Here is a 25,918-nt window from a genome sequence, read left to right on the forward strand (position 1 = left end):
ATCAGCAATAGTAAAACCAGCTGCTTTCTCTTATTATTCTCAGAAAATGTGCCAGAAATTATAATAGGTTTTTTTAGTTTTCAGATTCTGAAGATAAAGATCTTCAGGGAAAAAAAAACAAACGGTTCTGGAACTAGCGTCTTGAAGTGTAATGCAAAACTGCTAGAAGAATGTCCAAAGAACTGTTCCATGGAATTCATATTTTCCCACAGGTTTCAGCTGTTTTACCTTTTAAAAGACACTGTCTTCTGAGGGAAAAGAAACCCTCAACCTAATTGAAATGATTTAGGATTCTTCTGCTTTTATTCTTCACATAATGCAATTAAGTAGTGGGATTTTTTTTTTTTGGTAGGAAATTGTGGATGCTAAAAATTGCATTGGTTTCAGAGCAAATTCATGAGCTAAAGATTCTTTAAAAGTCTATCGCTGATAAAGTCCACCAGTTGCAAATCATTGAAGGCTGGAAGAATATTTTTCCGAAGCATTGCTATATACTTGCCATATTCCTATCTCTTCTACGGCATCCACTCTTAGCCTCTACCATAAAAATAATCCTGGGCTAGGCTGTGGCTACATTACCTGTCCTTATGACACCGGGATTTTATCTGTATAGCAGCTCAGCTCATATGCAAATTTCATCTGTGTTATGGCTTGGTTATTTATAACCACAGAAATAAATTCGATATTTATGAGAGTCTCTTCATACGTACATGCAATTCCTAGTTGGAGGGCTCAGCACTTGAGAACAGATTCACCAGCTCGATGTATCTGGCCCCAGATCTCTCATATCTGAAGTTTCAATATCTCAGATCCCTGCTGCATATTTCTCCATTTGGATATTTCATTTCTGATGTTTCTCTTAGCAGACCTTTAATCCATGACCTGCAGCAGCTGCTGCTCTGGTCCAGTCCCAGCCCCCCTAGGAAAACAGAAGGATTGCTTCTCTGATTGATGGGAAAACATTATTAACTTATTTTGTTGATACATCAGGACTTTGGTTTTTTGGTCTCCTTGATACATAAACATAAACAAAGAAGAATCAACATGTTTTGGCTCCAGATGCCTCGTGCAAATGTGTGAATCTAATTGAAGGCCAGGCAGTACATTTTTACAGCAGTAGTATCAGTTTAGTTGCCACTCTTTCTGTTCCATGGTAGAGTTGTATGTGATAGTAGCAGATACACTCATTTCTTACCAAAGAATAAGGAGGCCACACAGTTCTTAATATATATGAAAACTTCCCATAGAATAGGAAGCAAATATGCCAGCTTGTAAGACTTAGGTGATTGGGGAAGGTCCTAGTCTGTGTTCATGTCATTATTTTCTCTTTTATTCATTTTGTTCATTTTCTACAGAGTCTACAAGTCTAAGAAAGCCAACATAGTAACAGAGACCACTACTGTGTGCTCTTAGCAATGTCAACATGATTTACAAATTCATTTTATATTGGGATATAATTTTGAAAAATTTTTACTTATTTCACACGATTTTATCTTTAAAATCATCATGCAACCACTTTCAAAATATTTGCTACTCAGAAACAAAAGTTTTTAACACTTATTTTTTATTTACATGCTGTGCATAAAAGAAAAGGAAAACAAGTTTTCTTTCTGTTGGCCCAAGATACAAAAAGTGATTAAGTATATTTTTTGATATTTTATGTTGTTAATAACAGTTGCTCACACTTTGTGGTAGTAGTGACTATCATACTTCGCTTTACAGACTCTATATCTTGGACTTATACTAATGTGTCTAACACAAATAAGCACAGTAGAAAAACAAACCAAATGGTAAATTTTAAATTTTATTGGCATGCATTAAAATAAATGTGAATTTAAATCACTCTAAACAAGACTGCTTAATTTCTGACTCTGCTAGACATTAGATAATAAAGGTAAAGAGCATTTTGCAAAATGACAGAGGTTAGTTATCTTGTTCCTTACATCCAAGTTATAAAACTGAAATGATATACTAATGACATGAGGTTTTTTTCTTTATTTAGTTTTTTTAATTTGTGGGAGGTTATTTGGCTTGAGGAAAGTGAGTAGGTTTTTGGTTTTTGTTTTTCCGATAAGGAATTTCATTCATTTTTTGTTTTAAAAATCTGGAAGTAACAGCTGACAGTCCAAAACCAATTAAAGTGATTTAGCAGATGAATTGTATTAAAGCTGTGTTGGATCATTTACCTGCAGTTCATCCATTGTGGTACTTTTTAGTAGGTTTGTTACAAAATGAATGTAGTAAAAACCCAGAAAAGCAATTACATTTTCCAGTCTGAAATCCATCAGCTCTGAGACTGTTAGGAAGAAAATATCTGAAGTGCGACTTCAAGTAAAATATGGTTCAAAGAGGAAAAATCAAACAGCACTGAAATGCAGAAAGTTCATTTGGTAGTAATTAGATACCACGAGCTAAAAGGGCAGGTGTTCCTTATGCTGGCACTTGTTCTTGTGAACATGTTTTGATTTTATCACCCTTTCAGAGTATCTTGAGACTGTGTTTTTTCAAAAGAATAATCAGCACTGCCACAGCTCTAGGCTGCATGATAATTCATTTAAGCCTTGTTTTTTCCTTTCACACTCATTTTTCATCTATGATTAGAAGAAGAAGTAATGACTATTTATAGCCCAACAAATACTAGTAAGGCAGATGGGGAATGTGTATTTAAAAGTAGCAGTAAATCTGATTTCAGTATTGTTTTATTCACTGTTTGGCTGTTTTCTTTTTCATGTACAGAGAACCGTAATATCATGTGCCATTAGTGGCAGAGCTGCGACATTGCTGTAAGGTTGTTTTATAATTGCTTGTTAGGCTGGAAAAAATTTATAGAAAATTGACACTACAGTAGTGCAAGTAGTTCTCAAAATGAAACTTAGCTCTACCAATGACTCTAAATAAAATTTCCCATTCTAAAGTAGCATGTCCTAATAGAAAGGAATTTTAAGTAGTTGTGTTCTGTTATATAAGCACAGATCTTGGGAGAGGCTCCACTCTGCAGAGTTCACATCCACATTTTCTGGAGGCAAAGAATTAAAAGTGTTACTCGAGCTATACTTGTAAACTAAAAAGTGAATATAGTAAATTCACGGTGCAGCCTCTACCTATTCTTCTTCGGTGGCATCAGTGATTCAGTTAAAATGGTGTGATTTATTTTGCTTTTGCAATGACTCTCAGAAATATGATCTATCTCCTCTATTTCTCCTTTTCAATCCCTTGCATTGCATTTGGCCAAGTCTGTTATTCTGAAATGACCTTTCAGATTTTGCTGAAACAAAAGAACAGTTGGTATGCAAACAGGACTGTCAAAGGAGTGATACCTCATTTTATTCTAATCTAGCAATTATTTTTCTGAATTCTGTTACTTCAGATATTTCAGATCTTTTTTAGAAATTCTTGCAGTTGCCAGTCAATGAAGATCTTGCTGTTTATTTTAAAAGTTCTCTGTTCAGTCTTAGGACTTTAGGCATATATGTACTTCACAGCCATTATTTCCAGTATCCGAGGATGAGCAAGGAGCTTCGCCTGCTTTTCAGTGTTATTAATGGTTGGTTTCTAAAAAATGACAACAAACTTCATTGCAATGCTTTCTTGATGGCCTGAAAGTATTATTCTGAGAACAGTGTTGTAGTAACCCCAGTAGGCAGCTCAATCCCACACAGCTGCTCACTCCTCCCTCCAGTGGGATGGGAAAGAGAATTGAAACATAAAAAGTGAGAAACAGTTTTCATCACAGGATCAAAATATAGCAGCACACAACTATGCCTCTATCCCAACTAAAACAAGTATAGTCATGCCACTGAAATTTACTGTGGAACATCTGAGGTTTAAAACAGAAAGAATAACTTTATAATCAGCAACACCAACAAAAGTACTGAACTTCATGAAGAAGCTCCTGACATTTTAATTAACGTGGAAAAAGTCTGGGACTTGAACAATTAATTCTATTCTAGATTTTTGGTTCATTTTAGCTATAAAAAAGCAAATTTAGTCTTTTTATATTTTGATGGTATGATCCAATATCAAGTTTTTTGAGTAAAAAAAATACTGCCTAGACATCTTGGATATAGTGTTTTGTGAGCAGCTCTAAGGTCAAAAATAGAAATACACCAGCTGAACAGCTGAAAGTGCTTTTAGCTTTCCATTGGTGAGGGCAGCAGACTTTCTAGCTCCAATACTTTGGGATTTCTAGTATCACGTAATCCTGATTAACATCTTACCTCATGGATTCCTGTCTGCCTTAGTATAGATTTGATTTTAGTAGCTGCTGACTGAAAGACTGTTAAAGCTAGATCTAAAATTTGTACCAAACACAAGGTGAAGTATTAATCTCTCAACCTTGGAATTGGTGAGAGTATATGTCCTGAAATCATGATAGATGGAGGGAAAAGAAGATAATCAGAAATGCTTACTTTTAAAAGGAAGGCATTACTTAATTAATTTTTTTCTTATTTTAATATTGAATCAAATTGAAACTTTAATATATATAAATATATAAATATATTATATATAATATAAATTTTAAATTGAAGATTTAATATAATGAAAAGTTAATATCTGTCCCTCAGATGCATTCACCTCTCCAGTCTGAGAGACTGCATTTCAGTTCACTTTATGAAATCATACTGATTTCCTGGCTTCACATGTAACAGTGAAGTAATGTGCCATGGAGTATGTAGGTGGATTTATTTCAGCTTCAAACAAACAAACATCTAACATTATAACGGAATTTGTCTTCCAAGTTGTCTATGGTTCTAGTAGAAAGGGATAGTGTAACTGTCACAACAGCTTCATTTTGAAATGACCTTTCAGAGTTTGCTGGAAGAAAAGTACAAACATTAAACCTCTGATTCGGATGTAATAAATGGCATAAAATTATTATTTGTGGCTTGCTAAGAAGGATGTATGAATTGGTAGGCTTGCAAATGTCAAGCACAATATAAAGTTACTTGTTCTGAGACTCTGTGTCCTGATGTGCCACAATATTTTGTTTGTACAAAGTATGGATCCAAACCAGAAATGAAGAAAAACACAAAATACTGTGACACAGCAAAACACGAAGTCTCAGAACAATAGACTTTGTAGTTTTCAACAGCTTCAAGCAATTGCTCCACTCACTTGTAACCAGAAATTAATTCTTTGAGTCCTTGAAATTATATGGATTCTTGATACAGTATCCTTATGCATATCTTTTAAGCTGCAATTCCATAGGGTCATATGAAGTGAAGAGTAAGTTTGTACAACATGATTTATACTTTTAACATATCCCCTTGGCTGTGATACTAGATTTTACATTTGTCTTTTAAGGTGTCCAATAGAACACAAGCGCACTGGGTTGAAAAAAACTCATGGATATCCTTGAGAAGTTGCTATTCAGAAAGATTTCCCAGTGAAATAATTTACAGCTATGAGCTGCTAAAACGGTTCTCTCTAAATGTGGGAAGTAAATGAATATAATTTACACAAATTCATATGGTCTGTTCCATTCTGTCTTTAACACTGGAATTTACTGAGTGGATTTATGCCCATATTTCTTATCTAAACTTTTGGCCCGAAAATTTTCTTTTTTGAGAAAAGAATGAAAAACAGGTAGACTATTTCAGATATCTTCTTCTGGTTGTCAGAAGCAGCTCATAAAAAACTGTGCAGTGTGACAAAGTAATAAATAAACCAGAATAAATAACATAGACAACTATAAGCCAAAAAAATTAGTGCTTGTGCCATGTGATTCATCAATAGTTTTTAAGCTTTGTCAGAGAAATGGGTTCTTCAGTTGTGGCGAAAAAAAAAAAAATCAGGAGTTGGTACCTAGTACTTTGTGATTACTACCATCAGAAACTCATCATGGATTTTCCAAACTTGAGACAACTGGTTCTTCAGTCTTGCAGAAAATCATTAATCTCCAGATCAAGTATACCATAATCTGTAAACCCTTGAATGATCTGATGGGTGTCCCGAAGTGTAGGGTTTCCTTTCTCAGAGCTGGAGATTCCTGGATCCTAAGTAAGGAAGTGGTAGCTCTGACCTAGTTGACAGCACAAACTCTAAATGGTTCCTGTTCTGTGTTGGGTTATTGGGGAAACAGATGGACAGCACAGTGTTGCTCACTTTTTAGGACAGGTGTGAGGGATGAAAGCCTAAGTTTGTCTCAGGACATACTGTATTTTTATGAAGTCACATTTTATTTGTAATTGTTATTTCTCCTTTTATTTATTTATTTTTTTGGTAGTTCAGTTACCCTAACTGGGAGCACAATTCCTTCTCATGGTATAAATCAATACCTAAGCGTCTCCTACCTACAACATAGTTCTGTCCTGTGAGTTCAGGTGTAATATTTACCAACAGGGAAGTGTGTATATTATGATGCACATTTTTCTCACACCATCCACAGACATTTGTACTAATGTAAGAAGGAGTATTTTGGCAATGCAGCAGAAAGGGGCATCCATATTTCAAATGCATGAATTTCTCGCACACCCTCTTTGTTTACTTTGACATTACTTCAAAAATATGTAAAATTTCCTATATTTTACAAAAAAATTGATTGCTTATCTCCCATCTTTTTATCACCAACTTGACAGGAAGATTGTCCTTAAATGGAGCAGTTTAGATTCACTGTCTGTGCCACAAAGGGCTCAGTATCAGCCTCCAACTGCTGGTTGTTTTTTTTTTTATTTGCTACCAACCGTTAAACAGGTGTCATAATGGAAAAAACTGCATGAATTATCATTTTTTCCCCATAAAAATAAAGTGAAAGTCATCCCACTACATGAGAAAATCATTGACATCAATGAAAGAAATAGACGGTTTGAAGATCTATGAGAGAGTGCAACACACTATTTAAAAGTAGATATTTCACTGAAAATATGGTGCCACAAGATGAATTCCTTAGCTCAATAATTATTAAAACTAAAAATTAATAAAATTAAATTTATTTCTTTTAGAGATACATTGATACCACTAGTGAGATGTATCCTGCATGTGATAAGTAATACCTTTTCAATTTAATGGTTTTTTTCCATTACATTTGCTTAGACTTTTGTCTCTTAATCAACAATAATAACAAAAATAAAGAAAAAGAGGGTTTTTTAAACAGTTCAGCAGAACTGGGTATGGTTTTTAAGACAGAGATTTTTGGCTTTACTCTGCATCCTCTGGGCACAGTACTGTAGAGTGTTGTAAATACTATAGCACTGAAAAAACTGACATAATCTTCATTGCTTGACTGTAGCAGTATGAAATCTCAAGATGAAAAGAAGAGAGGTTTCCTTAGAGATGTAAAGGTGAGCGGGAAGAAACCTAATTTGGAAAATGTCTAACTGAAACTTTTCTGTTAAATATAACATTTGTATTTCACTATTTATTGATGCCCTAAACCATATTTATTTTGCTTTGTACAGTTCAGTCTCCAAGGAGTTGTACCTCCATGCATGGATAGATAGCACAGGTGCTTATAGTGTGAGAACAGACTGGAGTTTCATGGTTTAAAAATTGTGAGTCCTTTTTTCTTCCACACTAGTGGCCTGCTTTTGTTGTTAGAATAGATCAGCTCCCAGTAGCCCAAGTGCAGTTACCTTCTGAACTGAGCAGAAAAAAAACTCCATAATGAAACATTAATATTTTTAGGTGTTTGTTTTCCCAATTCACTGAGAAACTGTAACACTGACAAGTTTTATGCTTCTATTGCTACATAACATTCATACATCTTCTACTTTGTGTTCCTTTCATTAAAAAAATCTAGCCATTTTTTAATAGTTCCTGTCTTTTTTTTTTTCGTAATCAAACTAGGTATGCTTGAGATCTGTTGCTTCTTACACACCCTGTTTAAGAAATTCTCTTTTGCACTGTGTTGAGGAACAAGGGTTACTTTAGTCTATGACAGATGTTACTGTATTTGTTTTGTTGTCTGGAAGAGATGATTATTTTCCACCCGGGATCCTTTGTAGAAATATCCCTGAATACAAGTGATTCTTAACTGTTGGCAAATGCTGGAAAATGATTTGTCATTTGCTTTCCATCATTTGTGTCATTTCACTTAGTGTATTTTCCAAACTATTCTGATGTTGTAGCTTGGCTACCTGGACTTGAATTATTATCAAGCAGAAGTTTTACTTGTCTTGTGTTTGAAATCTGCAGTAAGCTAGGGAGAAAAGGAAATATTTTGTATGCACATACTTTTCTGTAGGATAAAATTATTTCTGTTCTATCATTGACCACTGTGCTATTCATTTAATTTCAACAACCTGCTTGAGTGGATCTGCTTATAGCAATGCAAAGGGGATAATAGTAGTGCTAAAATCTATTTCAGTACAGTTAAACAAAAGGGAGATTATGGAATGTTATTGAATCAACAGGCATATGATATTTTGTAGTAGGTGGTAAAAGAGTACCAGAAGTGTTTCTGAAACAAAAAGTTTTAGTCTGGAAAAGTCTAGTTTACTTTGGAACTTTGCAGATTCCAAAGTAAACCTACAGTTAAAGTGCTGTTCTGCTCTTTGGAGAGAACCACAAAACACGAAAGGAATCTTTGTCTAGAATTATCCTGTGTAGAACATAAACCACTAAATTAGAACAAAATAACTCTGTATAGATGAAATTCAGATCCACACTGCAAAGTTAAGAAAAAAAGTATTGCAAACACATTCATTCAAGAAGGGTGGCTTCCTCCAAAGACCTTTTATTACCTTGGGACTCAATTTAGGCATGCCTTTTTGGTCAGACAGAATGGAGGATAAGGAAAAATGGGGTTGGGAATACTGTGTTTACAGCCATGCTGTAGGTTTCTTTCATCTCCAAAATGGAGCTTGCTCAGCTGTTCCTTGGAGAAGCACTCTTACCCTTCTTTCATCCTTCTCAGAAGGGATTTTCACAGACCCAAGAGGTAGCAGTTATGGCAAGGCAGTAAATAAATGTATTTTCTACTGCTCAGTCACTTCTGCTTTAATAAAGTAACAGAATCATAGAGTGTTTTGGGTTGGAGGAGACCTTTAGAAGTCACCCGGTTGAACTCCCCGTGTAAAAAGCAGGGGCATCCTCAAGTAGCTCAGGTTGTGCAAAGCCCTTATCAAATGCAACAGTCCAAAAATCCATGCTAGCGTTTGCACAAGCAAGGCAATGTAGAGGTAAATTAAATAGTTACTCTTTCTGTTTCACCTACACCCATAGTAAGGGTTTGCTAACACCGTAACATCAAATCAGTGGAAAAAAGCAAGCAGATGAACTAAAAGCTTTAATCCTGAACATGCATCTCATCCGGTACTTCTACCAATTATGTTTTGGAATGAGAGAATGAAGGTATTACAGTTTATAGCTAAGATAAAGCCTAAGATGTCAGACAGTATTGCTTTTACAGCTTGGTTGAATAAGGCTGCTAAAAAATTAAGAATTATGCATGAGATTATGCTTTTTCAATTGGCCACCTCATTAGTTTAATCTAGATAAGTTTGTTTACTAATTGTAATATTCTTTTGCAATTTCATATGACTGAACTAGTTGCGTGCCTGCAACGCTGAGCCAATTTAAAATATTTAAAATTATTGCTTTTGGGAGTAAGCAAACATGAATATTTGCAATTGAACATGCTTCCCCCAAATGTTGCTATTTTTTAATTGTTAAGATAACAACCACAGTTACCGCAATTCAGATTTATTATTATTGGTTTTATTATTGTTAAATATTAACACATTAAATATTATATTAAAATCAATTGGGAAAATACTTTTATAAGACCAACATTAGACATGGTTTAGTGTAAATGTGTAAAATGACCATTATATGTAAGTGGTGTTTCTAATTTTGTAATTTCTAACCGATGTAGCAGTGGTAAATATTAGAAAATCAGGGAAAGGAAGAGATAAAATGTCTATAGAAATACTTGTCCATTTTATATTTTTGCATTCTTCTAGCAGAAAATTTAGGCTCCAAAACATAAATTACATTAGCAAAACTGTTTAGAGTCAGAAAAATACTGTTTTCTGCATCCTCAAAGGAAAGGTAAATACAGTGAAATGTCTGGTTCTCTAATTCCTGCTCTGAATTAGTATCAGAATACTAACTGAAGATTAATCTACCTTAATTTTTTAATAATTTTAACCTTTAAGTATTCTTCTTTGCCTGTTATTTGTTGATTTTTTTTTTCTACCAGACCCTGGAGTTAGCTACAATTCCCAAAAGAAGCCATAGCAAGTTGTCAATATAATTAAGAGATGGAGAAGAAATTGCTTTCATATTCCTATTTTGTTTTCACCCTGAACCTATGAAAACAAGTTCAGACTAGAAATCAGATTAGATTTAGACAGTTCTGTCAATTATGCATCTGTATATGTAAATAATAATAAGAAAATCTAATCAAAATCTCATCAAAATTTCCCAGAAAACTAATAAAAATATATTGCATACACAATGTAGTAATACATAAACTGTGTTATTTATATGAGCACAATAAATTTAGGGTTCTTAAAACTTCAGATTTCATTTCACTTTTAATATTGATCATCTAATATCTGGTGCCAACCATATGACAAATTATTCTCTAGTGTTGTCCAGATGGAAGATTCCTCTTCAACTCAATAAATAGGACACACACTGAAAAAGTCTGAGTATTTGTCCAAATTAAACTTTTATAGCCAATTACTCTTCAAGTATTTCTATGATCCTTTGGAATAGGAATGTTAGTTTATGTGTTCAAGCATCATAGCAGAGAATAAAATTAAACTTAAATGGCAAAGATAAAATTAAAATGACTGAAAATGCATTGATACCCCATAAAGCAAAAGATGGTCTTGGAACTTTGATAACCATAAAAATTACAAACATACAAATAAAATATGTCAACATTTAGCTGACACTCACTGTAAACCAACAGAAAATTAAGCTATTGGGCTCATTCATTTGTGTAAACAAACAGTTCTCATTACAATGAGTAATGTATGATCTTTAGCACATCTACTTGTTATGAAAAGTCTGAGTTTCCCAACATATTATGACAGATGTCTTTTTTCCCCCCTGAAAGCCAATACTTTACTTCATTCACTTCTTTTACCCGTTCATTAAATGTGAACCTAAACTGTGAAAGCTCATGTTTGAGTGCACCTTCTCTGTTTTACAGAACAAATATATTAATGAGGGAACTTCAAAAGATTTTTACAAGTCCTTGCTGCATTAAAATTTGCCATAAAATGTGAAGGTGTCACAGCGACCTTCAAAGAAAACCAAGGTTTCAGCATCAAATATAGTAGGGCATTATGACAACTCCATACAGTAGTCCATTATGACAACTCCCACTGATATTAAAAGTCTGTCTTAAATTTTTTCCTGTAATTGGGAAAGATAGAAATATATAAATTAGGATATAAAGCACCTTCATTTCCCTCATAGATGGAGTAGTTTTTAAAAATAGATAAAACTCTGGTGTTTTTGCAGGAAGATCATATTTCCTGTCAAATATGTTGAGCTTGAAAAAAATATTAGATAATAGCTTCCCAATTTCCTCTATGTCAAATTCAGGAAAAGAGTTAAGCACTTATTCATCATTTTGAATGCAGGTGGTAAAATACATCTGATTAGGTACAAGTATCAATTAGGAACATTCTTTCCGCTTCAAAATCCAATGCACTTAGGAGCAAAGTAATAAATTTTGGAGATGAAGCTAATCAAATGGAAAAAGATAAATCACTGTGTTGTTTTCAAAACTATCAAAAACAGGCAGTAAGATGCTAATTCTGTTTGTGGTTTTGGACTAGATTGTTTGGGATTTTTTCAACACCCAACATCTTGACTATTTTTTATCTTTCTGTTGAGGTACTACTGTCATTCCTATTTTCACAAAATCTTGAGTTGAATATGAACGAATAATTTCCTTTTTCTTTTTTCATGACAGTCTGTTCTACTTGCTTACAGATCTGGTCTTCCTTTACATGTCTATGTAATATCCAGAAAAAATAACAGCAGTTAATAACTACACAGCACTTCTCATTTGAACAGTTTAGCATGTTTTATGCCCATTAACTGAATAAGCTTCTTCTTATTCTGTGAGACAGATAATTTTCTTTCATTTCACAGACACACAGGAGTTGTCTGAATTCTTATCTCTTGTAAACTAACGCAGTTATAACTTTGCTGACGTACAACAACCAAGAGTCTACGCAAAAAAAAAATTCTTCCCTCCTAAAATGTGAGATTGGAAGACAAATATTGAGGCCTTCGAAACAGGAATATGAAAAATATATTTTTTCTTCTTCTTGTGGCTCTTTCTCCAAAAGCATACGAACATCAAACTGCTTTACTATGATCTTTTTTTGTCAGACATGCAGCTAACTCTTGAACTTCTTAGTATCTAGAACTATCAACAGATATTTTTTTTTTTACTTGAAATAAAACTAATAGCATATTTACATTGCCTTGGTCTACTTTTTACAATACAGCTGTCAAATGAGGAGGGTAACTCTACTCACTAGGTAATGACAATCGCTGTGTTTCAGATATCTATGGAATCATTCATTTCCTTTATGTTAAATGTCTGCCTCTCTCTTATCTTCTGTCGTGTGATCTTAGTAGTAACACCAAAAGCAGAACAAATCACACAGAAATTACAAGTCAGATCAGGCCAGGAGGACATCTAGTTCAATATCCTTTCTCAGAGCAAAATCAATCACACTTTGAAAAAGATATGTAAACCAGGACAACTGTGATTTTTTTCCCCAGCTGCATTACTTCAGCTTCCACCAGTCCGTGAGACTTGAATTTCCTGAGCTGTGGTTCAGTCATAATTTCTAGTCTGGTGGATTGGTTTCCCTGTGTTGTTCTTAATTTTTCATTATTTTTTAATATACTTTTGACCCATAAAATATCTTTTGGCAATAAATTACCCGAAACAATCTGCAAAAAGTTAATAAGAATATCATGGAATCATAGAATCAACCAGGTTGGAAAAGACCTCCGAGATCATCAAGTCCAACCCTTGATCCAACACCACTGTGGTTATTAGACCATGGCATTAAGTGTCACATCCAGTCGTATCTTAAAAACCTCCAAGGGCGGTGAACCCACCACCTCCCTTGGTAGCCCATTCCAATGTCTCATCACTCTCTCTGTAAAAAATTTCTTCCTAATATCCAGCTTCAGTCTCTCCTGGTAAAGCTTAAGACCACGCCCTCTTGTCCTACTGCTGATTGCCTGGGAGAAGAGACCAACTCTCACCTGGCTAAAACCTCCTTTCACGTAGTTGTAGGGAGTGATGAGATCTCCCCTGAGCCTCCTCTTCTCCAGGCTAAACAACCCCAGCTCCCTCAGCCTCTCCTCACAGGACTTGTGCTCGAGTCCCCTCACCAGCCTCGTTGCTCTCCTCTGGACCTGCTCCAGCCCCTCAATATCCTTCCTGAACTGAGGGGCTCAGAGCTGGACACAGTACTCAAGGTACTCACCAGCGCTGAGTAGAGGGGAAGAATCTTTTCCCTGGTCCTGCTGGCCACACTGTTCCTGATACAGGCCAGGATGCCATTGGCCTTCTGGGCCACCTGGACACACTGCTGGCTCATGTTCAGCCTCCTGTCAATCCAAACTCCCAGGTCCCTTTCTGCCTGGCTGCTCTCCAGCCACTCTGTGCCCAGCCTGTAGGGCTGCATGGGGTTGTTGTGGCCAAAGTGCAGGACCTGGTACTTGGCCTTGTTGAACCTCATCCCGTTGGAATTAGACCATCTCTCCAGCTTGTCCAGGTCCCTCTGCAGAACCCTCCTGCCTTCCGGCTGACCAACACTCCCCCGCAACTTGGTGTCATCTGCAAATTTGCTAGTGGTACACTCAATCCCCTCATCCAGATCATTAATAAAGATATTAAACAGAACTGGGCCCAACACTGATCCTTGGGGGATTAGTGACCGACCGCCAACTGGATGCAGCACCGTTCACCACCACTCTCTGGGCCCGGCCCTCCAACCAGTTCCTAACCCAGCACAGAGTGCCCCTGTCCAAGCCATGGGCTGTCAGCTTTTTCAGGAGTATGCTGTGGGAGACAGTGTCAAAGGCTTTGCTGAAGTCCAGATATCCTTTTGTTTTTCAACCGTGTGACCTGATAATATCATTGCGTACCCTTAGCTTCTATTTTTGCAAAACATAGAGTTGTCATTTCTCCCTCACATTTTCCTCTGCATGTTGAATAGGTCTGTTCTGTTTCTCCCTCTGGAAGCCATACCATCCCTTTGATCATCCCTGCTTATGTTCTGTGTTTCATTGTATCCTTGCAGACGCATGTTTGACAGGCTTCTTCAGCTTTATTTTCCTAGAATTTTTTAAACTCTTTGCATCTAATACTGCTCTACTTGTATGGCAGTTTCCTTCAATGAAAATGAATAAATGTCCTGCTCTTAAGGATTGCTTATGTGACCCATTACCCCTCCATGCTTCCTCTAAGTCTTCTCAATTAAATATAGTCTTTCTGCCATTCAAAGCCTCTAGCAATCTGCAAAGAGATTAAGTCAGTAATCTGAATTCAGAACTCACAGTTGATAGCGGAGAGCATTATCCACAAGACACTAGGCTGACTTAATAAAAGAAAACTTATACATTTTATTTCATGAGGATTTTTTACCTCCTGATGTAGGAATTCAGTTACAGCTAGCAGAAGGCTTTTGTGTATTGAAACAAATGAATGAAAGCAGCAAGGGTGAGATTTGTTTCATATTTTATTGTCTCGAAACAACTGAACTCAGCTAATCAATTATTTTGTAAGAAATGGTTACTGTATTTCTCTACTATTGCAGGTGCATGTGATGCTTTATGAAATACCCAAGTCAGATTTTGTATGTCCCAGACATAATCCCTAGGAATTTTCTAAATCATATTTATTTCACTTTGATTTTCTTCACACTGTGAACATGAGATAAAAGAATACATTACTCTTAGGTGGTTAAATTTGGTTCCCTGGGATATCCCATGAGCATGAGATGGATAGAGCAAATCATGTATTCATCAGTCTCTTGATATTGCTGCTTAACTGACTTTCTGGTTGCTGGGAACACATCCATTCTTGATAATATGGACAAGGTTTCCTGCACCAGTCGACAAAGTTTTTGTGACTGTGCTTCTATTATATTCTGTGAGTGATGGAAAAGAAGAACAAGCAGAGAATCTGTCCATGTTTTGGATACCTGTAAGAGGATTTTTACCACTGTAACTGAAAGATGCAAACAGCAAATTCAGAGTTTAAGCCCCTGACTAAATATTCTGACATCCTGTTCAGTTCACATCTCTAACATTTCAACTCAGAGCTGCTGTATTAATTTAGTTTTGCCTAAAGAAAATTCTCCAGCAGGCAATTTAGTTCTGATGCACAAACATCAAGAGTAAGAACTGTTCACTTACATTCAGATGTTGCTGGTGTACATGTTTACAGCTAAACTAGTGACCCTCAAGTCCTTTTATAACAAGTAGAGAGAAATAGGCAGGTTTAGGTCATGATTAGGTCAGGAGAATCATATTCAAGGATTACCCATTTCTTTTCATTATTAAGGAGGACCAAGGACATTCAATGAAGTTATCTACCCTGTAGATTATAGACAAGTTAGTCAGATGTTTGGTCTGATCTCTGCTACCAGAATATGAACACATTACTTCTGTTTCTAAGATTTTGTGATGTTAAAATTATTTCTTATTTCTCATTTGAATTTATTTAGCGATGGCTGGTGTAGTTGACAAGTCTTGCCATCTTCAAGATTGAAGAGACTATTTTTAATAGAATTCAGTAGAATTCAGTACTAAGCCATACTTGACATAAAAATCAAAGAATTAAAATGGAAAATTAGAGGTAGGAGTGGAAACAGGTTGATTCTATTTTACCAGTAGTGGAAAACTCTATTCTTCCCCTTACTCTTGTATAAGTTAGAAAATTTTTATTTCTTCCACTATAATTGAGATCTGTAAAGCTGTTGCTACTTATATTTGCTTGTTCTGTGTACTTACAGAGTCTTCCATATATATTTATTTTATTATTGTATTATATTAATTACTTCCTGATCACTGACGTATTTTTTTATCTAAAGATGAAGCTTGTATGCAGGTAGGGTCAAGTTTTATCAAGTTTACATATCTAAAAATACAATGTGGAGACTAAAATTCATTAAGCCATTTTGCTTATTAAGCAGGGACATGCACTGTGTTTAAAAGAACTGTGTGACTTTGAGAAGTTGTACTGTATCAGCTTTCTCACTATCCTCTATTAACATAGTGCCACATTTGTCTCTATTTGTTGTAGTAACACGTAATATCTCAAAAAGTTACATTCTACTCAAAGGCCTTAATTTAAGTGTGCATTTTAATTGCACACTCCATCAGTGAAAAATTTTTGAGGACATGCCACCAATGTATGTGTAAGTATTTATTTATATATTACTTATATGTACTACTGCAATTCTAATATATTTTTTTCTGCAGCCCAGTGAATTGTCTTGAGAACCCCTTAGGGTGCACTCCACTTTGGAGACCACCACCCCAGTGAAGAACAGTCCCTTGTAGTCATGGACAGTGTTAGATAGTGGACCCAGGATAGGATAAAGTAACTATTTCTTCTGTTAACCTGTCCTGTGAAATAAATTAAATACAAAATTACTTATTGCCAGCAACCATCTTAAAATATGAAGATCTGTAAATATTGCTAGAAAACAGTGCAAAAATACTGTGGTAGAGCCTGAAATGGAGTTGTAGCTGGCATCGATAGTATTCCTGTTATTAGCTTACTGTAGTTCAGCATATGCCCTCTTTGGCTCTGATTCATGGAATCTACCAGTGCACAGTCATGCTCAGTGCTGCATGGAACTTTAATTTCTGCTAATTAAGAGTTTAGTAGAATGAGGGAAGTGGAAAAATTATTCCAGACTAACAGCTTTACCCATAGTATTTTATCTGCGTATTTCATCACAAACCTAGATTTTAGGCTCTTAATACACAGAGTAAATCTGTTTTCTCCCACTTAGGACCTTCATCCAAGGACAGGACTAATCCCTGTGCTCTCAGTGACTCTTTACTGATGTTGTAGAATCACAACAGATTGCAGATGTTGTACAGCTTTAGGGCAGAAAATGACTGTTAAGGATCAGCAGGCTAATAGCTTGCACTCCGTAGGGAGAAAGATGTGCTCTGCATCTTGGCAATTCTGGATGGCTTTGTTGGCCAGGTATGCATTTGTCTCTGATTCAATCTGTATTTGCTGTATCTCTTTTGCTGATTTCTGAGAGGACTTCATGGCTCTGGTGATGAGGGCCTAGGCTTCTTTGGGCACAACACTTCAGATGTAGACACCAAGTTGAAATAACATTTTTTTCTCAGTAGTTTTCACTGACCATTAGTGCAGAGACTTCTGGATGCAGGGTGCTGGACTCCCTTGAAAGATTTAAGTCTTTATGGGACATCTCTCCTTTGAAGGAAACTATCCCTCCCAAAGGACTGATGAGATTGTCTTTCCTTTCAAGACTGACCAGATATCCCTTCTCTTTCTTTCTCCTCTCCCCCTCCCCTTCACCTAGATGAAAGTAACTTCACAGAATATTATTTTTTAATGTAGAAAATAAATTGTGGACAATTAATCTTGAAGTTGAGTAAGTTTTTTTGAAAACTGCTTTATAAAAGACTTTTTAAGAACTTAAGCTGCCCAATGTACCGCTACATTATGAGTATTGAATTTCACTGAGGTTTCTGAAGGCACAGGACCTGAAGAATAAAAATTAAGGTTGTCTGCATAGAACCCCTCTGTGAAGGTGTAGTGGGTTGGCTTTTGGAATTTTTTAGGCCTTCCTTAGCAATGGGGTCAGAAATCTAAAGAAGTATTCTATATCATCCCTTTCGGTAACACAACATATAAAAAGGCGCAGATAAGAGAGCTCGCTCTCTTCTCTCTTCCGGTGGCTGAAGGTGACAGGTCTCTCAGCAGACGGTCTTTGCTTGTATAGACCAGGGCCTGCTGCTCAGACCTGCCATATCTCCAGTCTCTTCAGGAGGTGTGGGGGAGTTGGTTGGTGCTTCGCACAGTTCTGCTGTCTCGTTCAGGGAAGTATTTAATTCATTTCTTTTGTATTTATTCACTAGCTCTATAGTAACGGTGTATATGTGGAGGATATTTGTTTTAGTGTTTTGGGGTTTTTTTATCCCTGTTTCCCCTTCCCTTTTCCCTTTTTCCCCCTTGGGAGCTCCCTATCGTGTCTACAATATATTCAAATTGTATATATAATTGTAAATATATATTTTTACTATAGCTTTGGCTGTTCAGTTGTTTTTTTTTCTTTTTCCCTCTCTGGGGTGTAGCCTCTTTTCGCTGGGTTTTGGCAATTTGGCAGAGAGCCAGCTCGAAACTTACACAGAATGATAACAGAATCATCAATTTGTTGAGTTTGGAAGGGACCTCTTGAGACCATCTTGTCCAATCACCTGCTCAAGCAGAGCAGGATCACCTAGAGTAGGTTTCTCACAACCATGCCCAGTCAGGTTCTGAAAATTTCCATGGACTGAGACTTAACAAACCTCTCCAGACAACCTATGCCAGCACTGGACCACCCTCACAGCGAAAAAGAGTTTTCATGTCTTCAGGTGTAAGTTCCTGGTTTTGATTTGTGTCCATTGCCTGTCAAGGGCACCGCTGAAAAATGTTTGGCTCTTCGCCTCCATCCCCTCCAATTAGGTATTTACAGACATTGTTAAGATCTACCCAAGCCTGCACTTCTGCAGCCTTAGATGTCCTGGGTCTCTCAGCCTTTCCTTATATGAAAGAGGCCCCAGTCCCTTCATCATATTTGTGGCCCTGCACTACAGTGGTTAGATCTCCTAATAATGTATCCCTTGAAAGTATGAATTTAATTAGACTAACAATGCTTTCATAATTGTGCAGGTCTACTTCTGATTTGTAATGCCTTTGACTTTTACCTCACATTCCAAGCAGTTTTTCAACCCATGGTTTTTTCACTTTCTCCAACAGTCCTAATTTTTCCAGACCTATGACTTTAAAGCATAACTGCTTCTTGCTTTCCATCCTGACTTTCTTTTTCTGTCAGGGTGTGAGGTGTTTTTAATGACTGGCCTTCAGTACATGCTTGTTTATCTGGGCACTTAATTTTGTCCTTTCTTCTGAAGTCCAATAAAAATGGCAAAGAATAAACCATGATCAGATTCACAAACAAACGAAAAATTAATAAAGTGAAAAATTTTGAAAAAAAAATCCATGTATTAGTCATGCTTATGTGTAATCACCAGTCACAAATCCGTTGTATACCTTTAGTTCATTCAAATAAAAATTTCTTTGAAAAAATATTGCCTGAACTTAGACTGTTTTTCTTGTTGCTTATTCCTTATTCATATCCCTAGTGATGAATTTGGGTAGTCTTTAAGGTGTGTTGCTCAAATAGAATGCTTAAGGCATCAGGAAGACATTCTGCCCAACCTCAATTAGTTTTAGACTATTTTTCCTTACTTTAATGATATTATTATCATGGCTACAGGGTAAAAAAACCCTAAACCATAATGACTAAAGTAATTAATGCAATAAATGTTGCAAATGTTAAGCCTTCAGAGTTAAAAATTTTCTTTTGCAAACATTCACTTCCAAGACAGGAGTAGTTTAGAGGAAAAATGTGCACATTGCCCGATGGTATCCTCATCACAATTTCAAGACCAGAACATATGAGTATCTTCAAAATGAAGAAAACTTTTTTATTATCTAGAACTATAAACCAAAAGTACTTCACAGGGAAATCATAGAACAGAAGTTCTGCATGGTCATATCGGTAAAGATAAAAATCTGTGACAATCTTTTGAAATTTTTTGCATCTTCTAGTTGCAGTCGCTCCTATAGTGGTCTTTTCACTTCTGGTAATATGCAGATGCTAGAACATTTTCATTTTCTGCATATTTGATTTGAATATTTTATGCTCGGTGAATAAAATAGTTGATTACACTGTTCACAGGTAAACAGGAGAATGGATATTTTAAAATGTGCTTCACTAATTATATTACATTTTATTACTTTATTCTGTAATAAATTAATAAAATTATCTTTTTGTTATTAATTTCAGACACAACGCTGTTTTTTCCATCCTTCACTGGAAATTCTTATTTAGAGCTACCTTCTCTGACATCTGTATCTGAGACCAGGACTGCATCTGGGCAGGAAACAAGCAATCTGACGACTCTGTACTTGACAGTGAAAACAACCTCTCTAAATGGCACAATCCTTTACAGTGAGTACCAATGATACTTGAAGCTAAGTATCAGTTTTAGCTCCTTCAGGTCCTTATTAACTTTAGTGTACATCAGCTGGCATTTCCTTTTCAAAAGCAAAATGATTCATTAAAATGCAGTAGAAGCCTTTTGGTATTCTAATGCATGATGCATTATAAAATTCTAACCATTGTTCCTTGTGTTCCTCTGGAAAGTTCTTTAATTTGTGACTCATTGAGCAAAACATAACTTACAACTGAAAATGCTGCTTCCTGACAAGAAAGAACATAGTAAGCATATGACTCCAGTTGTAAGTGTTACAGCTCTAAAATACTAATGTTGAAGAAGTTTTGAACAACTTATTACAGAGAAACAGCTTCTCCAGAGTTGGGTTGAGTCTCAAGTATTATAATTTTGATCCTGGTTCTGAATTCTTGATTTACAGAGCTATCTAAAGTTCTGCGATTTTGCCATATTTCACAGTATTTACTGTGATTTCACACTTCAGAGGATTCTTTTGTGGTCCCCAGAGAGTTAATTCCAGACCTGGATGTATGCCTGTTAATACTACATAAAAAAGTTGCTTCTTGCCTGCATATTTCATTCCTCAATGTGGCATAAACTTACTTAGACAGAAGTATGATTGTCACTAGTCAGCAAGAAAAAACAGCCTTCTCTGCTAGTTGAGTATATTATTGTATATTTTATCTTGCAATTTCTTTCTAAATAGAAAACATGGAAAGGGAGGTGATTTCTTCCTGAACCCAAGAAGAAATAGAAAAATATGTTTACTTGATAAATTTACTCCAGATAGGCAAAATGATTAGGAGCATTCTCAGTTTGCTGCAACTTCCTAGGGTTTCTCTACATAAAGAAATCTTATTGATACAACAAAAATAATTTTGATAATTTTTGTTGGTTTTACATTAATGTGGAAGTAATATATGTGAATTCACCTGCAATATATACATATTTGTAAGCCAGGGTTAAAAGTAATATAAGCTTCATGGCATTATTTAGTTATGTCTTTTATTATTATTTGTATTACATTTAATTTAGATGTAAAACACTGTTCCCCCAGATTGAACATTTATGTTTACTGCTTTTCAAAATGGTATCTCAAGTCCTTCTGTGTTATAGCTGGGTTGTTGCTGCAGCTGCCTAAGCTACAGTGCTGCAGACTTTGCTAAGAATCATGGATAAGTGGTTATGTGGCAGTTCTTTATGTTGAAGTGTTTTGTACTTGTTAGTTATTTCAATTTCAAGAGGAGTTATTCGCCCTTGAAGAAGAATTCAAGGAAGGTCACTGGAAGTACTTTGAATATATTTGGCACTTAGTGATTTTGTTTGTCTCATCAGTGCAAAGTAATTGGCTTTCAGCCAAAGTTAAAGTAAATCTTGCTATCTACACGTAAGCCCTAAGTAAGCATCTCTGTGAAAAAAAAACAACTCCATTTTCTTTTCTAGATCATGTACTCATCCCTCATGCAACCTAACAGCGGTTCAGCTATTTTGTCATACTGCCTGTGGAAAATCATTAATATGGTATTTTTGAAGTGTTTGCAGAGATTTTATTGCAGCATTATTTGAGAACTTCACATTGTTTAAAACATTTGTCTTTCTGGAGAGATAGAATGGTATTAGTGGAGAACCATGCAGTTTTTTACTTTCCAGTTACCTGCATCTGAGACCTCCTTGGGCAGTGTCACAGCTCCCTTCTTGTCCTTTCCTGAACCCAGAGAGAAGGAAGAAAGGAGGATAAGAATGAGTGGTATGAGTTCAGTTATCACCCTAACGCTGAGCTGAGGTAGATCCAGGACCTTGGGATAATTTTTACGTGTTTTCAAGCAGTTGTTTCACTCACTTTTTCTTCATTGATTCCCAGTAGCACACCATACTTACATTCCCATTCCCTTTGTTATCCCTAAAACAGGACTTGAACTAACTTGAAAAACTCCACTCTTTTGGTGACCAATAGGTTTTCTACTAAGCTTAGACTTCTGTTAAGCTAAAAAAAAAAAAAGTAAAATTGGATCTTTTGCTGGCTGTGGAACACGGGCACAAAAAGTAATGGATGACTGCACATCTTGTAGAACTCTAATACTGTATTTAACATTAGTTGCTATTTAGCTTTACAGTTCTACTTAGACTTTATCAGGCTCTGTCCTCCAGCTTCTTTTCCTTTTTTTCACTCTTTCTTTTTTTGTTTTATGTCTCTCTGGTAATTAGATTCCTTTCCAAATAATAAAAATATTTGTCATGATTGTCCATATCAATATTTTTATTTAGTTTTACATGAATTTAAAATACAATATTATAAAAATTCATAAATAAAAATATCTCTAGTGTTTTATGAATGAACACTATGCGTCTATACAGATTATCTGGAATTTTTAAATTATTTTAATTATTTCTCTACGCAGGCCCCAAGCTCTTCTGTCAGATAAGTATATCCTTTGCAAGTTCCCTCATATGCTCCCTCTGTTCTTTCATCTCCATTTTTTGCTCCTTGCTCTGTCTTTCATTTTCCCTTCTAATGACTTCAAAAGAGGAGCTACTGTTGTCAGCTGTTCTCTTTTTAATAGTAGTACAACTCGTGCTTCTACTGCTGCTTTTTTGAAGCTGTGTTACCATCAAACATCTGAGGAATGAACTGTCAGCAGAAAATAGCTTGAGACTTGTGCACTCACTATGTACAAGAACTGCAGAATTAAAAGTGTTAATATTCCCAAAATTTTCATATTCTGTTAATATATGCATGTTAACAATAGCTTCATAATTAAGGTTACAATAAGTTTTAGATATTCATAAAGCAAAAACCCTCTTTGTCAAAATAATGTTTTTAATAGGAAGAATGTCACAGTGATCTGCTTCTTTCAGATTTATTTTACTAGAAAATAGTTACAGATTTTTATTATTTTTTTTATATTAGTCCACCTTCAGATTATATATTTTACAAACACACCTGTTATTACCAGGTGGTGATGAGGCTACATCTGTTTCTCTGGCAGATAACTAGTAAACATTTAATTACAGTGAGAAATCTCAGACAAGATGCTATTGATATACAAATTGATTTGAAACAGAAAGGATGCACAAGATTATTAAAGTCAGAGTCATAAAATAAAAAATTAGTGAATGCTCTAAAATTTCAATGCATTGTTGAAATACATTTTAGCAGTTAGTGCAAATATATATATTCAAATATATATAAGAAAAACAAAATACATATATACAGAAAAGAAGCCTACTTAACAGGCCAACCAATGGGCAGAGTATGAGAATCAGCAAATGTGCTAGGCACGTCACTTTACTAAGTCACACCATACTGTTGTTGAAAATTATTTTCCTCTATGATGCCTTTATTAGCAAGGATTTTATCAATGTTTGGTTGAAAGTAATGAATAACAAGGACTAACTGTTATTTGTAGAGGCAGCCAAAAATAGATTTCCTGTTAGAAACATGGGGAAAGAGATAAGATACTATAGAACCATAGAATCTTGAATGAGATTTACAGAAAATTACTTTATATATCAGAGGCAAAGAAGCCAATGCAAGAGGAGTGGCTTTGCATACTATTTTTAGTAGATTATAAACCATCATCTGTTTTAATATAAAGAAAAATATACTTATAATGTTTTCATTATTTCAGTATGTATTTAAGAAACATATTAATGATAACAGTCAACAGACTAAAACTATCTGGTCATTTTACAGTTACCTTATGTTTAAATTGCTGGTAGAATGTGAGAAGATTTCTGTTTAAATATGTCAGAAGAAAATGTTTTAACATATACACAACATTTGTGCCAATAAAGATTAGCCATCATTTGAGACTATTTATTTGTTGAACACAGTATGCATTCATACACTCTTTATTCTGTTCCTTAATGATTTTACTTGTTTGGATGATTTAATTTCATCAACATGTCAAAACAAATTGTGATATTTAACCACAAAGCACCATAAATTCTAAGTGATCATAAAAACCTGATGAAGCGGTAAAGTTTTACTTCATCATTTTCGCTTTTAATAGAGTCGGCACAATGCTGCTCACAATCCCTTCAAGGACAGATTGTTTAACTTCTACTATATATGGTAGTCTATAACTTCTGACAATTGGATTTCAGATATCACAGCCCAGGTTTATAGCATTCCTTAAGGACAACATTTTCATAAGTTGTGCTCCTAAACTATTTCCTGTGTGCTCAGAAGTGCTACTCTCCAGATCTACCCATATTCTACTTTCCTTTCTGAAATTAAAGATGGGCACTACAGCCATTTCAGTTGTAGTCTATTGCCTCTTATTTCAGCTGGCATTCTCAAGCAGAACGTTTCACAATATCCCTCCTCCATGCCAAAATATGTTTTTACTTAATAAAGCATCACCCCATAGTTTAATGAGAATTTAAATCTGGTTTTTGGATAGGGAATCATTTGAACCCAGTGACCACGTGCCTGTCATCATACTGAACTACAAAAATAGCCTACCACCTTGCAGTTTTCTGTGAAAGGATGATTGCTGAGATCTGGTTTCTTTGACATGATCCTCTCACATAATCTCATATATGTTACCCCTGATATTCAACAAGATTTTTTTCTCAGATGGTTCCTGATCTGTCAGTTCCTAGAACCCAAATGTTTTGTTTAGGTCTCGGGCTTTTGCTTTGAAGCATATATGCTAGGTAGTATATGCTCTTTCACATTGTCTCCCCATGTTCACTACAGAAAGATTTAAAGGACTCTCCTTTCAAAGGATCTCATACCACCTAGCAAATAATATTAAGAACTCTATTAGTCACCTGTAATTGTGACTTAAAAGCACTCCCTGGATTTCAAGCAGTAATGCTCACTGAGGTTTTGAGGAATAATGCTGCTTTTTAGGGATTTCTCTGAGATTTTTTAATTTACTGGCAATAATGAGGACCTTCTTCCAAGTTTTCACTAGTGGACAATGTGAATGGACAGAGTGACTCACTGGGAGAAGACAAAAAAGCTGTTCATCTGTAACTTCACTTTTTCAAGACATGTTGATAGTATATACATTCACATTCCTCTCCCATTTTATTCTCTCTGACTTCAGCATAGCTTAGAGATTTACTTACTGGTAGAAATTGGAAATGTCAGGAACAGCATGTGCAGGAAGGGGAGAAGATAAGGAAACAAATGATTCAATCAGTTATGTAAGGGTTAAAAAGTAGTGACTCTAACAGTCACTAATAGTAGTATTGCCCTAACAGCGATAGGGCAATATGTTTTGAAAGAGAATTATCGGACTATTGTAAAAGGAAATCATAAAAGCCAAAGGCATAAAATTCAGTCAAATTAAAATAGCTTGGATTTAATTAGGTATTCAGAATACAAAATATGTCTAAGCATAAAAGACTTTCGGTAGGTCATCAGGATTTGTAACAGACTGAAGAAATGCTATGTTGACTAGAAAGCTGCTCTTGAGGAGGGAGTTTATGTTGTGAACTGTTTCTACTACAAACTAGACAAAAGGAAATGATCAGGTAGTTGCAGACACTTGCCTCTATCTGCTAAAAGATTTTTGTTTTCTTTTTGTTTTCTTTTTGTTTTGTTCCCCAAATTAAAGGTGATAATTTTCTCTTTACAAATTAGTAGGATTTCTAAGTCCCAAATCCATTTGCACTCTTTTTACCTTTCAGAATAAAAAGGTTAAGGGATGTTCTAAGTTGTGGCCCCCTCTAACAGCTCTAGGCCTGG

The 25,918-nt window shown here is 35.4% G+C and overlaps 1 protein-coding gene across 1 annotated transcript in view; it reads left to right on the forward strand.

Annotated features, from left to right (window-relative positions):
• Positions 1–25,918, forward strand: part of LOC113992859 (protein eyes shut homolog) — a 262,860-nt gene that overhangs the window by 80,611 nt on the left and 156,331 nt on the right. Inside the window, exon 4 of the mRNA XM_027730560.2 lies at positions 20,046–20,210. Coding sequence (XP_027586361.1) covers positions 20,046–20,210 — 165 coding nt within the window. The remainder of the gene's footprint in view (positions 1–20,045; positions 20,211–25,918) is intronic.

The sequence above is a fragment of the Pipra filicauda genome, unplaced genomic scaffold (genome assembly GCF_003945595.2).
Source record: "Pipra filicauda isolate LSUMZ 115617 unplaced genomic scaffold, ASM394559v2 scaffold30_size5312502_pilon, whole genome shotgun sequence".
Lineage (NCBI taxonomy): Eukaryota > Metazoa > Chordata > Aves > Passeriformes > Pipridae > Pipra > Pipra filicauda.